Source organism: Dreissena polymorpha, chromosome 6, assembly GCF_020536995.1.
Source record: "Dreissena polymorpha isolate Duluth1 chromosome 6, UMN_Dpol_1.0, whole genome shotgun sequence".
Classification (NCBI taxonomy): domain Eukaryota; kingdom Metazoa; phylum Mollusca; class Bivalvia; order Myida; family Dreissenidae; genus Dreissena; species Dreissena polymorpha.
Window position 1 is genome coordinate 76,147,081 of NC_068360.1, and position 15,772 is coordinate 76,162,852.

At 34.3% G+C, this 15,772-nt stretch overlaps 1 protein-coding gene across 4 annotated transcripts in view; it reads right to left on the reverse strand.

Moving 5' to 3' along the window:
* Positions 1 to 14,957, reverse strand: part of LOC127833605 (retinoblastoma-associated protein-like) — an 82,447-nt gene extending 67,490 nt beyond the window's left edge. For all 4 annotated transcript variants that reach the window (XM_052358958.1, XM_052358961.1, XM_052358960.1 and 1 more), the window contains exons 1-4: positions 14,823 to 14,957; positions 4,935 to 5,108; positions 4,363 to 4,449; positions 865 to 996 (exon numbers count right to left, since the gene is read on the reverse strand). In XM_052358958.1, the coding sequence (XP_052214918.1) occupies positions 865 to 996; positions 4,363 to 4,449; positions 4,935 to 5,108; positions 14,823 to 14,845 (416 nt within the window). In that variant the 5' untranslated portion in view covers positions 14,846 to 14,957. The remainder of the gene's footprint in view (positions 1 to 864; positions 997 to 4,362; positions 4,450 to 4,934; positions 5,109 to 14,822) is intronic.
* Between the last annotated feature and the right edge of the window lie 815 nt (positions 14,958 to 15,772).

Below are 15,772 nucleotides of genomic sequence, written 5' to 3' on the forward strand. Positions count from 1 at the left end.
TGGGGAATGAACTCAACCTTTAGATTAAAAAAAAAAAAATTAAAAATACAACTTCAATTGGGAATTGTTACATTGTAGGTCTTAATTGGACAGAAAATATACTTTTTTCCACTGGGAATGGGGCCGAATAACATCGCTGAATTTAAACAAAAGAAACACTGACCCTGTTACCCCTTGGGACCACCCTGCCTTATCAGGGCATCACCATTCCCCTTTTTTTGCAAGGATCACATTATTTACAGCAAATTAAAATCGTTGTTGCAGCCGAATATCAGCGTTAATTTGGGGCAAAAAAATCCCTGATAGCGGAGGGATAAAACAGTATCTCTAAAATCAGACCTGTCAAACCTGTTGAATAGCTGAGAGATAAAACAGTTTCTTTAAAATCATACCTGTCAAACCTGTTGAATAGCTCAGAGATAAAACAGTATCTCTAAAATCATACCTTTCAAACCTGTGGAATAGCGGAGAGATAAAACAGTATCTCTAAAATTATACCTGTCAAACCTGTAGAATAGTTCAGAGAAAATAAAGTATCTCTAAAATCATACCTGTCAAACCAGTGGAGCAATGGAGAGATAAAACAGTATCTCTGAAATATTACCTGTTCAACTTGTGAAATAGTTGAGAGATAATACAGTATCTCTAAAAGATTACATATAAACTTGTGGAATAGCTAATAATACAGTATCTCAAAAATCATACCTGTCAAACCTGTGGTTTAGTGGAGAGATAATACAGTATCTCTAAAATCATACCTGTCAAACCTGTGGAATAGTGGAGAGTTAATACAGTATCTCTAAAATCATACCTGTCAAACCTGTGGAAAAGAGGAGAGATAATGCAGTATCTCTAAAATCATACCTGTCAAACCTGTGGAATAGTGGAGAGATAATACAGTATCTCTTCTCAACACTGCTGAAGTGTTGTCGAACCACCTCGCTGAGATCAACTCGGTCACGGAACTGCCTCATCAACTCCGAAAACTTTATAAAACTGCAAACATATTTCAAAGACAGATAAGTCCTTACCCAGAAGCAAAGAAAAAACAGCTATATGCAACCAGCAGAAAAACACTACAGACTGCGAGTAACTTCGGTCTGTTCAAGTTTTCAGCTGTTTGCTACTCGTAAGCATCTAAGGATTGGAAATGCAACCTTTAAAACTTGAAATTATTAAGAATAGTCTTTAATTTAATTAAAAAAAATAGGGACTACAAACCAGTCCAAATGCGTATCTGAGTGGTAAAGGATTCACAGACGGACGGAAGCGACACACGACCGTCAACCCCATCCAGAATTCGCCATGGTTCGACTTTTTTAAAACCACACTTATTAATTTTAATGAAAACTACTGTATGTTATGTTAAAAATGTGTAAAGTCAATTGCTAGCAAGGTTAGTAAGCATATTTGTCTGCAGTATGTCACTTTTGTATGTGAAAAAAAAAGAAAAAAAAAGTATGTCTGTGTATTTTCCAAGAACAGATTAGGTGTTAAACCTTAGCCTCTGCAAATGTACTTGAAAGTGCAAAAGGTTGGTTTCATCTGAGATGTCCTGTATTGCATCCAAATAATCATGCTCAATTTTGTGTTCACCTAATTTGTGTTGATTCTTAAGTCTGCCTTGAGGAAGAATATGTGCATATTCTCATAGCTGAGATTTGACCGCCGTTCTCAGTACTCTGCTGAGTGAAACTCTATCAGGGCAATAGATATGCTTCGTTATATCATTTTTACGATTTTTATTTGACAGAAGACGAATTGTAATAAACAAGGATATCAGTAAAACTGATGGATGCTCCCCAATGATGCTTTGTCGATATATGGTTTAATTGTGTGGAAAAAAGTGTGGCCTTGAGAAAATCTATTATTAGCCTCAGTGACCTTGACCCCAGTGACCTGAAGCCTCATCAAAAAGGTAGAGGTCCATGCAAGGTACCTACATCCCAAATATATAAGAGACCGATCAAATATTGAAGGTGCTATGAGAAACTGTAACCAAATTGTGACCTTGAGGAAATCTATTATTAGCCTCGGTGACCTTGACCCCAATGACCTCAAACCTCATCAAAAGGTAGAGGTCCATGCAGACAGAAAAATATATTTTTAGCCTTGGTGACCTTGACCCCAATGACCTCAAACCTCATCAAAAGGTAGTTGTCCATGCAAGGTACCTACATGCCAAATATGTAAGAGAACGGTAAAATATGAAAAGCACTATGAGAAACTGTAACAAAATTGTGACAGAAAAATCTAATATTATCCTTGGTGACCTTGACCCCAGTGACCTAATCAAAAGGTAGAGGTCCATGAAAGGTACCTACATGCCAAATATGTAAGAGATCGCAAAAAATATTGAAGGTGCTATGAGAAACTGTTACAAAATTGTGACGGAAAAATCTATTATTAGCCTCAGTGACCTTGACCCCAGTGACCTCAAACATCGTCAAAAGGTAGAGGTCCATGCAAGGTACCTACACGCCAAATATGTAAGAGATCAGTAAAATCAGGGGTTTTTTTAAGAGAAAGGGGAAGACGCTGGACGCTGGGTGAAAGGGGAAAAAAAGAGTGCGAAAGAGAGATATTAGGGGAAAAAATAAAAACTGTTCATTTCAATGTCTATAACTCATCAAAAGAGACTTGTCTCTGTCCTTTTTGTTCTTAAACACATTTAACAGGTATTAAAGTCAAAGTCCTTAATAAAGTTGCAGGTTTAGATCTAATAATGGGAAATGTTTTCAACTATATTTTTGTACTGGGGCCGGGGGACGATGTCAATTTTGTGATTTCAATTTCATGATGAATGGGTTGACGATCTTGATTTGCTACAGTATTGGAAGGGAAAGGAGCGGCAGCTGCCGATTGTCTACTTTCACTTTCACAATGTTCGATGTTGATTACCTCGGAATCCTGCTGGGTTATAACGGTTTTCGATGATTCTTTCTTAAAAAATGCCTCGATGCGTTCAGTATCTTCCGAGTTCGAATGTTTTATTTTGTTTGTGTAAGAACGCTAATTGTGCGACATTTTTTTCTGTTTTCACGTTTATACCTCGGCTTGCACATAGCCCGGATGAAAATTCGACTGGTTTCCGGTAATTAATTGACGAAACACCCTTCTCGCGCAAGACCCGTATCCAGTAAAATAGTCACATGATTATTACAATTAGTTGCCCAGTTTACATGACGTTATTTAAGAGCTATATTTAGAATAACTGGGATTCCCAGATGTTGTGTGTTCGTCTGGAGAGAGAGAGCGCGAATTCGTTGTACATGGTGCAAATTGGATAATTGTCGAATGCCCCAAGGAAAAATAAACATTTCTTGGAGAGAAAATATTATATTTTGGTGAAAAATGATATTTTTGGTGGGGAAATTGTATTTTAAGGGGAAAAATTCTGGTAGGGGAAGACGCCGAATATCGGCGTCACTTTCTTAGTAAAAAAAACCCCTGAAAATATTGAAGGCGCTATTGGAAACGGTAACAAAAGTGTGACAGAAGTAAGGAACCCCAAACTGGCAACTATATGCTTCCCATATATATATGGGGAGCATAAAAAATCAATCGTACTGAAAATGATAATGTTAATGGACAAACGAATTGCATTCAATTTGTGGTCGTTTTAGTTTTACCTTATCCTCCATTCCGTGTATAATTTAAATTAGAATATTTTAACCTTGCGTGTGGTTCATAGTAAGTTTATAAAGACACCAGTTCGGGGTGGTGTCTACACAAAAAGTTACTTCCGTCGCAAAAAGTTTGGGAAAATGTTTGCTGTTATGCAACATTTAGCAATTCGTTATGCAACCCGAACCAGCGAAAAAAGACATTGTGAATAGTATACTATCAGATTTAATAGTGCAGGTGGTGACAGAAATACTGTAATATTCGGCTCAAAACACTGAGGCAATTCCGTGTCTGAAAAACTGATAACATCGTGATTTCCACTGGTTTGTTGTTGATGAAGAGGGTTTCGCAATATGAGTGTGTTCTGAGACTAAAAAGTAGGAGTGTAGAAACTGGTTGAAACAAAATGACTCATCATCATCCATTTGTCAATATATAATTAATACTTATATTTACTAACAACCATTGACACTGTGAATTTATAATGAACGAATAAGAATTGCTGATAATTATTAATGCCGAAAATAAAGCGCTCATCTGATCCACAAATATATGTCAGTTTTTATCAAATTGTAAAACAACTAATTGACAAATCGTTTTTAGGGAAAAAACTAATTGTTACAAAAAGCTTGTAGTAAATACTTATTGACAAGAAATCTTATCTGTTTCCCTGCTCAATTCTCATCTGAGTTGAGCTAAAAAGAGAAAGTTCATGATACTGGGCTCAGTACTTACTTGAGATCTGAGGCCTTCAGTATAGCCCCAAGACTGCAACATGGACTGGATTTATCACTGTGAGGATCCTCTGGGCCATAGGGCTGACTGCAAACACAACATTGACACGTATATGAGCCAGTTCTGAGATATTGGGGCTTCATTCATGGGTGTAAAGTGCTCTCAGATTATCCTGTGCACTCTGCACAGGCTAAGAGTGCACAGGCTAATCAGGAAAGACAATGTCCGTGTAGACTGGATTTTGGTTTAAAATAGACATTTTTTTATTAATTCCATAAACGCAAAAAGTGTTGTCTCTGTTATTATTGTGTTAAATTATACTTCAATGAAGTTCACTTATATATATTTATATTGTCATTTAAATCTGTGTTTAAGTTGTAACAAGTATTTGGCACAGTTTTACAACATCAACTGATAACATGAGCCTTGTTATGGGACAACTGAGCTTAATGCATAAGCATAAAACATTGAACCAGATCAGCCTGTGCAGTCTGCACAGGCTTATCAATGACGACACTTTCCGCCTTATCTGGACTTTTGCTTAAAAGCCCAATTTTCTCATATTGCGTTACCTGGATTCTATTGCAGCAACATATATTACAACTGGGATCCATTGAAGTGCTTGAACACTTCCACTGTCATGCTCACTACTAACATCTTTTACTTCTTTCCACAACTGTAACGCCTTTGATTTAATGGACGCTGGTACATCAAGGTCCACACAGTACTTTCCAAGTAGTGATGAACTAGAAAGTGAAATAACATGGTTCTTATCTGGTTTTTTATCTTTATTTCTAATGTCTATCTGCTGTTTATTTATATTTCTTAGAATTCACACTACTTTCTTCTAAACATTCACACGTCCCTTAACAAGACTTATTTTCAGCTTTAATTATTAGCAAATCATCAGTTAAAGCATAAATTCATCTCATACATGTTTGTGAGCTAGCTATTTCCATACAATAACCGAAAAGCACCGAATAGCACCGAAAAGCACCGAAAAGCACTCAATTTCTCTCTCTATATATGCAATATATCGTTTATAGTGTGTGTTAACGAGTTTAATTAGTAATAAATGGTTATATGATTGTATGTTTATACTACATTGTGCCCAAAATGGTAAATATCGGCAATTACCGACCGAAAAGCACTTCATGTGAAGACCGAAAAGCACTCAATTTCTCGCTATATATATGAATATTTGCGTTTCTATTGTGTGTAAACGGATTAAATTAGTTATAAATGGTTATATTTCATGCATATTTATACAACCTTGGGTTTATTATGAGGTATTAATGCCCAAAATTGGATAAATATCGGCAATATACCGACCGAAAAGCACTTCATGTGAAGACCGAAAAGCACTCAATTTCTCGCTATATATATAATATTTGCGTTACTATTGTGTGTAAACGGTTTAAATTAGTTATAAATGGTTATATTTCATGCATATTTATACTACCTTGTGTTTATTATGAGGTATTAATGCCCAAAATTGGATTAATATCGGCAATATACCGACCGAAAAGCACTTCATGTGAAGACCGAAAAGCACTCAATTTCTCGCTATATATATGAATATTTGCGTTTCAATTGTGTGTAAACAGATTAAATTAGTTATAAATGGTCATATTTCATGCATATTATACTACCTTGTGTTTATTATGAGGTATTAATGCCCAAAATTGGATAAATATCAGCAATATACCGACCGAAAAGCACTTCATGTGAAGACCGAAAAGCACTCAATTTCTCGCTATATATATATATAATATTTGCGTTCCTATTGTGTGTAAACGGTTTAAATTAGTTATAAATGGTTATATTTCATGCATATTTATACTACCTTGTGTTTATTATGAGGTATTAATGCCCAAAATTGGATTAATATCGGCAATATACCGACCGAAAAGCACTTCATGTGAAGACCAAAAAGCACTCAATTTCTTGCTATATATATAATATTTGCGTTCCTATTGTGTGTAAACGGTTTAAATTAGTTATAAATGGTCATATTTCATGCATATTTATACTACCTTGTGTTTATAATGAGGTATTAATGCCCGAAATTGGATAAATATCGGCAATATACCGACCGAAAAGCACTTCATGTGAAGACCGAAAAGCACTCAATTTCTCGCTATATATATGAATATTTGCGTTTCTATTGTGTGTAAACGGATTGAATTAGTTATAAATGGTTATTTTTCATGCATATTTATACTACCTTGTGTTTATTATGAGGTATTAATGCCCAAAATTTGATAAATATCGGCAATATAACAATGTACCGACCGAAAAGCACTTCATGTGAAGACCGAAAAGCACTCAATTTCTCGCTATATATATATAATATTTGCGTTCCTATTGTGTGTAAACGGTTTAAATTAGTTATAAATGGTTATATTGCATGCATATTTATACTACCTTGTGTTTATTATGAGGTATTAATGCCCAAAATTGGTTAAATATCGGCAATATACTGACCGAAAAGCACTCCCGCGACAGCAGAGAATCACCGAAAAGCACTCAAGTTCTCTATATATACATGAAAGTTAACTATAAGGGCCGATTTTAATGGATTGAAAAGATGTACATATTTATTTAGTCAATGTCTGTTCATATTAAAACTTAATTTTAAGGTCTGAAGTCATCATTAACAACTTGTGAACGAACGGCCGGTACGCTTCTTTAATCAGCACAAAGCAGTTTGGAAATAGATTTTCGCACCTTCAATTAATTATATTCCAGATAATGATGAGAAGTTGTGTTATGATCGGCGCCTTTCATTCATGTCCGAACAGTGCGGCTCGTGTGAATTAATTTACAGTTTTGTTGAATTACATGTGCTCAATTAATTATTCGATGTACGATGTGAATCTAATCTTAGTTTTAGTGCAGATTTGTTCATACGACACAAAGACACTATTTTATTTTACGGATCATTTCGGTTTAGAGGACTGAGACAGTCATGTTAAATATCGAATATAATATATATTTTTTATAAACAAGAGGGCCATGATGGCCCTGAATCGCTCACCTGACTCATTAAGATCAGATGAAAACTATGACCTCTATTGTCTACACAATGTTTTTCTATGATTTGACTTAGTGACCTAGTTCCTGACTCTAGATGACCCAAATACAATCCCAATCCAGATTTCATCAAGATAAACATTCTGACCACAGTTCATAAATATTGGATGAAAACTGTGACCTCTATTGTCAACACAAAGTTTTTCTATTTATTTGACCTAGATTTTTACCCCAGATGACCCAAATACAATCCCACCCAGATTTCATCAAGAATTCTGACCAAATTTCATAAAGGTTGGATGAAAACTGTGATCTCTATTGTCTACACAAGGTTTTTCTATTATTTGACCTAGTGACCTAGTTTTTGACCCCAGATGACCCAAATAAAATCCCAACCCAGATACAAGACCAATACTTAAGAATGATCAAATGGGAAAAGGTAACCTAGCACTGGCAGTAAATATGGGGCTCATTTACAGATCAGATTTGGAATCTCTGCTGTAAAATGAGATTTTGAATGAATTAAAGGGAGGCAAATCTGTAATAAAAAGAACATGCATAAACCGTAGTTGTTTCCCTATTTTGAACCATGCTAAATCCTTACAAGTTTGGAAAGAATTGGATGAAAAATTTGGACTTTATTGCATAAACACCATTTTCTCAATTCAAGGGGAGGTAATTCTGTACTTCATGGACCAATAATGCTCATTTTTTGTAGGGTTCGTGTCCTCATTGATATAAAGACACTGTGCACATTTGGAAAGGATCAGACAAAAAATGTGGAAGATTTTTGAAAGTTTTCACAAAATAGGCAAAAACGAATAAACATGCAAAGTTCAACGAGCTCCTGCGGCCATGTTTTTTGACGAATCAAATTTCTTTGAACAACTTTTTCAGGGGAGACTTCAAAGGTCATCCCTGTGAAATTTTTTGAAAATCTGATGAGCGGTTTCTGACAAGAAGATTTTTTAAGGTTTTTACCATATATGGTCATGGCGGCCATCTTGGTTATGTGATCAAATTTTTTTAAACAATTCTTTTGTCCCATGACCTAGGGATGCTCCACATGAAATTAAGTTGAAATTGGCTCAATGGTTTAGTAGAAGAAGATGTTTACAAATTGTTTACAGACAGACAGATGGACGGACGGACGGACGCCGGACGCTGAGTGATCACAATAGCTCACCCCGAGCTATCGCTCAGGTGAGCTAAAAACTGGTAGCAAGTTATAAATATATCGGCAATGTATCAACCGAAAAGCACTTCATGGTGTTTATCATCTTATACGTAAATTAGTGTATATGTTTTAAGTATTTCTACTTGACGTGAAACTCTTAAATAGAAATTGCAGCATGACTTTTAGTTAATGTGCTTTGTATTAATAATAGCGATTTTAATCGTTCCATTAAAACCATTCATTGCGCGAGTATCGAGTGTACGCTGGTAACTTAACACGCCTGAGTATGGGGCCAGACCCTTATACGCAATGTATATATATACCCATATTTTAACATGTCCTCACCACTTGATATTGTAAATTGTGTTTTTCGGTCAGGATAGCTTACAAATGTCTGAATTTCCGTGCATTGAATGCACGTTAGAGTGCAATGAGGATACTATTCAGTGTAGCAATTGCAAAAATTGGCTTCATCGCCAGTGTACTAATTTAAATACTGAAGAATATAAATCTTGGTCAGACAGAAATTTGAATTATTTGTGTAAATATTGTGCATTCAGAGGAACGTATTATGATGCAGAAGGGTCGCTGACAAGGGTAAGTGCATTAGAACGATAAGTTGTTAATTCCTATTACTGTTTTCAAAAAACAAAACAAAAAATAAAATAAGACAATGCGTTAGATCAAAGATTTAATACATGTTATAATAAAAATAATAATAATACATATATCACCAATATTACATAAACAAAATTGTAATGGAATTTAGCGTTTGACACTACATTAGGAGAGTCTTTGTAGTCGACACTGATATTTGCGCATGCCGTTGTTTCCCGGGGAACGGCTCTCCAAATGAACCTGATCTTTGGCATAGTCGGCAGGGAATTTAATATCAGGAAATTTTAGTAAATTGTCAGGGCTTTTCATCTGGAAATTGGGAAGAAGCCCTAGCCTTGCAAATTGGGAAATTTAAGCGCGATAAATGGCCATTTTGGGAAAAAAACTTTTAAAGCATTTCATCACAGGTAAATCATTTAATCAATTTTAAACAGTCACAATAATGGTTTTAACTTTATTTTTGTTATGAATTAATGACCTGGAAATGTTCTTTTCAAAGATTGGCCAGCTATATTTTCAAACAGATAAACTTTTCAACAGGTAACAGCAGTTTTTGAACAGTAAACTAAAAGTTATCTCTAAAATTCAGCGATGACACTGGTGACCTCCCTTGCGGCCCTCGTGCAAAAACCGACAATAAAACCCGTACTACGCAATATTCTGTTCTAGACTGGTACACAAATACAATTAAAATTCGGCTTAGCGGTAGTGGGGAAATACCTGAACTGAACTGGTAGCGAAAAAATCGATACCAGACAACAATTACGCAAAATAAACCTTCATCTTTGTTTATCGCTCGTGGAAGCTTTCAATGAAATTACAATCATCTACAAGACCAGTAAAACTATACCGAATAGTAACTTGGCTACAAAACACTATCCGCTGTGTTTATTTTTTTGATTTTCAGGGGAATTTCAATCGTTTTTTTTGGGAAGTCTTTCAGCCAGAGTTGGGAAAAAATAAGGCTTTTTAGAATTGGGAAGGAGCCGAATATCGGCCTCTGTTATATAAGGATGAAAAGCCCTGATTGTTCTTAAATGTTTTGGCTAGGCACTTGTTTATTTTGATTCTCTGTCTGTCGAAGACTATTTTCTGCAAGCCCGGACTTTTTGAGAAATTTCCACGTGTCAGTATTTCTGTGATGTACACGTGCTCACATCCATTTCGTGATATGTCATTAACGATTTCGGTGATTCTTCTCACTATCTCTTTGGGTTGTGATGTAGGGGTAATGTCATTACCGCCGACAGCTACGATGACGATGTCCCCTTTTTCCTTTAACATCTTGCCGTACAGATCTGTGTTCATTCTGTCCGTTCTCAAACCGCCTTGACCGTACCATTTTACATTACATTACATTATAAGGCACGTGTAGTCCTTTTCTCTCGTCGCAAAAGCAACATAGATGTTTGATGTAACTATTGCCGAACAATACTACTTTAGCCATTGTAGAAAAATATTCTGCCAGTTAGATTGTGCTGTTCTTATTTATATTAGTTGATACTGTTGAGTTAAAGATGTCAGCACAATTCAAGCTGACATAATAATATCAGTTTGTAAGATTTAATCCACACCTCTCGCTTATGCAGTATTCACTCAACGTGCTGGCACAATAGTATCTGTTTTTAATTATGTGTAATTGCATTCGCACCTCTCGCTTAACTCAACGTTCAAAGGCACGGGCACATTCACACTTTATTAGCGCCGTCTTTAAACCCTTTTAATCTCTAAAGAACAGATTATTTGAACTTAATTAACAAAATTAAAATAATTTTAACTAATGCAAGCTAGAATTAATATGTGACTACTTGCTATACAATCAGTATCATTCGAAAATGGATCGTATTTAATTGTGGTTCCTTCTTTGAACTTATGTTGTCCGCCGACTTTTAGAATAGCTAGTGCCAGTAATAAATGTATTGCTTTAGATTTACATGTTGTTTTTTTAAGATATGAAAGATGCAAATGTGTCTTACTTTTATTGTTTTCTGGTCTTTAATCTATCTTATATATATGTGACTACGTGCTAATTTTTTGGAGAAATGAAAGATTCAAATGTGTCTTATTGATATTTTATCCATGTATCATGTGTATTCAGTGTCATGCGAAAATAGATCTTATTTCTTAATTTCCACCTTCACATATTAGCGCCGACTCAGTAAATTAATTTATTTAATAAAAAAAGTGCAACGGTGAGGTGGATCAATTGTAAGTGCACACCACTTCAGCAATAAATGAAAGTTATTTTGGCTGTAAATCCGATATTTCCAGTACAGTAGCCATGTTCCTGTGAATTGAGATGATAAGATAAGATCACCACAGCAGGTTGCTAATACACAGTGTAGACTGAAATGAAAACAGTTATTTTGGCTGTAAATCCAATTCCAGTACAGTAGCCATGTTCCTGTGTATTGAACTGATAAGATCATCACAGCAGGTTGCAAATACACAGTGTAGACTTCCCCTGTTTTATTATAGTAATTGTTATTTACCTGCTTGGAATAAATGGTGTATACATTCGGGTCTGATGGCGTTACAATTTCATGAAACAATGGATATATTGGCGTGATGGAACATGATTTATAAATCAAGCTGACAGAATAGTATCAGCTTTTAATTATGTGTAATTTAATACGCATCTCCCCCGTAACTCAACGTTCAATGGCACGCGCACTTAACAACATTATAAAATATCATGTGCATCATTATTTTTCTTTTTTATAAATTATGTACAAATATTATATGTTATACATGTTGTTTTGTGTTTTTTTTTTACTCAACCATAAAGAAGTAATATAACATTGTTATATATAAATCTCGTTAATTTTGCAAAATTCAGCATTAAATAAAGAAATATATTTTTTTTTTAAGTGTACGTGCTTGATTTATTTATATAAAATAACAGCTGCAAATATTTAATTTCTTGTTTATACAAATGAGACTATTTCCGGTTATTTTTTTTTATTTCTTGCATAAATATTTGGGAATATTTCAGCCTTTTTTTTCAAAATTCGGCTCTTACAAGAGGTGGCCTCCACGTGGCAAGAGCTGGGCAACATATTCATTATGTTGGCAAACTACCTCATGTATATATGAGTCGTGTTCTGGGAAGAAAAAGGAGCTTAATGCATGTTCGTAAAATGTCATCCCAGATTAGCCTACGCAGTCCGTACAGGCTAATCAGGGACGACACTTTCCGCTTTTATGGTATTTTTAGTTTCAAGGAAGTCACTCCTCACCGAAAATCACGTTTGGGCGAAAAGTGTCGTCTCTTATTAGCAGTGTGGACTGCACAGGCTAATCAGTGACGATACTTTACGCACATGCATTAAGCCCACTTTTATGAGAACGCGCCTCACATATATATAGTGCTTTATTTTTAAACTTAAATCAATATTTAACGAAGTCATCATTGATTATATTAAATATAGAGAGAAATTGAGTGCTTGTGCTTTATCTTAAAACTTAAATCAATATTTAACGAAGTAATTATTGACTAACTTAATATGTACATCTTTTCAATCCATTATAAACGGCACTTATAGCTTAGTTTCGTTTATATATAGAGAAATTGAGTGCTTTTCGGTGATTCTGTGCTGTCGCGGGAGTGCTTTTCGGTGGCCACCAAAAATAGTAATGAGCTTTATATTTAAACTTTTTATTTAATGAAGTCATTATTGACTAAATAAATATGTACATCTTTCAATCCATTAAAATCAGCCCTTATAGTTAACTTTCATGTATATATAGAGAACTTGAGTGCTTTTCGGTGATTCTCTGCTGTCGCGGGAGTGCTTTTCGGTCTTCACATGAAGTGCTTTTCGGTCGGTATATTGCTGATATTTATCCAATTTTGGGCATTAATATCTCATTATAAACACAAGGTAGTATAAATATGCATGAAATATGACCATTTATAACTAATTTACACCGTTTACACACAATAGGAACGCAAATATTATATATATAGCGAGAAATTGAGTGCTTTTCGGTCTTCACATGATATGCTTTTCGGTCGGTATATTGCCGATATTTATCCAATTTTGGGCATTAATACCTCATAATAAACACAAGGTAGTATAAATATGCATGAAATATAACCATTTATAACTAATTTAAACCGTTTACACACAATAGGAACGCAAATATTATATATATAGCGAGAAATTGAGTGCTTTTCGGTCTTCACATGAAGTGCTTTTCGGTCGGTATATTGCCGATATTTATCCAATTTTGGGCATTAATACCTCATAATAAACACAAGGTAGTGTAAATATGCATGAAATATAACCATTTATAACTAATTTAAACCGTTTACACACAATAGGAACGCAAATATTATATATATATATAGCGAGAAATTAAGTGCTTTTCGGTCTTCACATGAAGTGCTTTTTGGACGGTATATTGCCGATATTTATCCAATTTTGGGCATTAATACCTCATAATAAACACAAGGTAGTATAAATATGCATGAAATATAACCATTTATAACTAATTTAAACCGTTTACACACAATAGGAACGCAATATTATATATATATATAGCGAGAAATTGAGTGCTTTTTGGTCTTCACATGAAGTGCTTTTTGGTCGGTATATTGCCGATATTAATCCAATTTTGGGCATTAATACCTCATAATAAACACAAGGTAGTATAAATATGCATGAAATATAACCATTTATAACTAATTTAAACCGTTTACACACAATAGGAACGCAAATATTATATATATAGCGAGAAATTGAGTGCTTTTCGGTCTTCACATGAAGTGCTTTTCGGTCGGTATATTGCCGATATTTATCCAATTTTGGACATTAATACCTCATAATAAACCCAAGGTAGTATAAATATGCATGAAATATGACCATTTATAACTAATTTAATCCGTTTACACACAATAGGAACGCAAATATTCATATATATAGCGAGAAATTGAGTGCTTTTTGGTCTTCACATGCAGTGCTTTTCGGTTGGTAATTGCCGATATTTACCATTTTGGGCACAATGTAGTATAAACATACACTCATGTAACCATTTATTACTAATTAAACTTGTTAACACACACTAAAAACGATATATTGCATATATATAGAGAGAAATTGAGTGCTTTTCGGTGCTTTTTTGGTTATTGTATGGACCGTTATTTCCCATTAAGAAAATATCTGCCTGGGTAGATGAACAGCTGAAAGACCATTTTTAAGGGTCTTCCCAATTAATTAAAGTTGGTATGACACTTTTTGTTGTTGACATTTTTTTATATATCACAATTACCTGCCAGTAGTACTCAGAGGGGAGTCTGGCAGTATTTAAAGATAGATAGTATTTGATTAAATTAGTGCGAGTCACTCACTCACTGAAATGGTTTATGCATTTGTAGATTTGTATAATGTCTAAATATGATAAAAAGGACCACGAAAATACATGATTAAATAAAATAATGAATGCATGAAAACTACTTTTCCTTAAATAATGCTGATGGCAATAACCAAATCATGCTCAATTGTGTCTAGGTTTGACAAAGACAATGATTTTCTCGCGAAAACATATTACATTCTGACTTTGTAAAATTAAACAGTTTAACAATATAAATTGAAAGAATTAAAACAACAAACTAAACATTACTTACTCTTCCTTTTCCTTTTCGCCCATTTTCTGTTAGTGGAATTTATTTTTAATTATTTGTTTACAAACAAGCTAAGCGGAAATTACGTTCCCGCGAAAATAAGGTTACATGCAACTCTAAGGTTTGGGATTGTTCTCGATACACCATAAAAAACATAACGATCTGCCTTGAAAACCATCTTTTAAAAGATCGTTGTATAAAATGCAAATGTAATTTTCTCATTAGTGATATTATTTAAGAAAACTACTTTTAATAACTATGCAAGGTGAAATGCTGACCGAATCTTGCTTTATCAACATTTATTGCAGATGGAGTATTGGACTAAATTAAAGAGACCTTTTCACGTTTTGGTAAATTGACAAAATAAAAATAATTGTTTAAGATTCGCAAATTTTCGTTGTAGTTATGATATTTGTGAGGGAACAGTAGTAGTGAACATTTACCATGCTCTAAAATATCCATTATATGCATCTTTTGACGATGTAAAAACCTGCAAAGTAGAAAGCGTTGCAACGCGAAACGAATGAATAATTTGGAGAGTTCTGTTGTTGTCGTTATATTTTGTGACACTACGAGGATTGGTTATATCAAGTATAAAATACATCACTCATTGTATGAGCGTTAGACTTTTACTCCAGGGGTCAGTGGTTCGAGCCCAGTTAAGAGTTATGATTTTTTGTCTTTAATTTTATTCTTGTTACTGGTGTTTTTTAGATCCAATGTTTACATTAATCAATATAAAGCATTTAATGACAAACTTCAATACATGCTAAAATCTGTGAAAAAGTCTCTTGTAATTGAAACCGGTCAAGTTATTTAAAAAACAAAAACATTAAACGACATATTTCATCATGTTTTCAAAACATTGTTTGTATAGTCCAAAATCGGGTAATTATAGTCTGCTTTGTTTTATTTCAATTGTGATGTTTTGGTAAAGCGTCGCGCAATTTCAA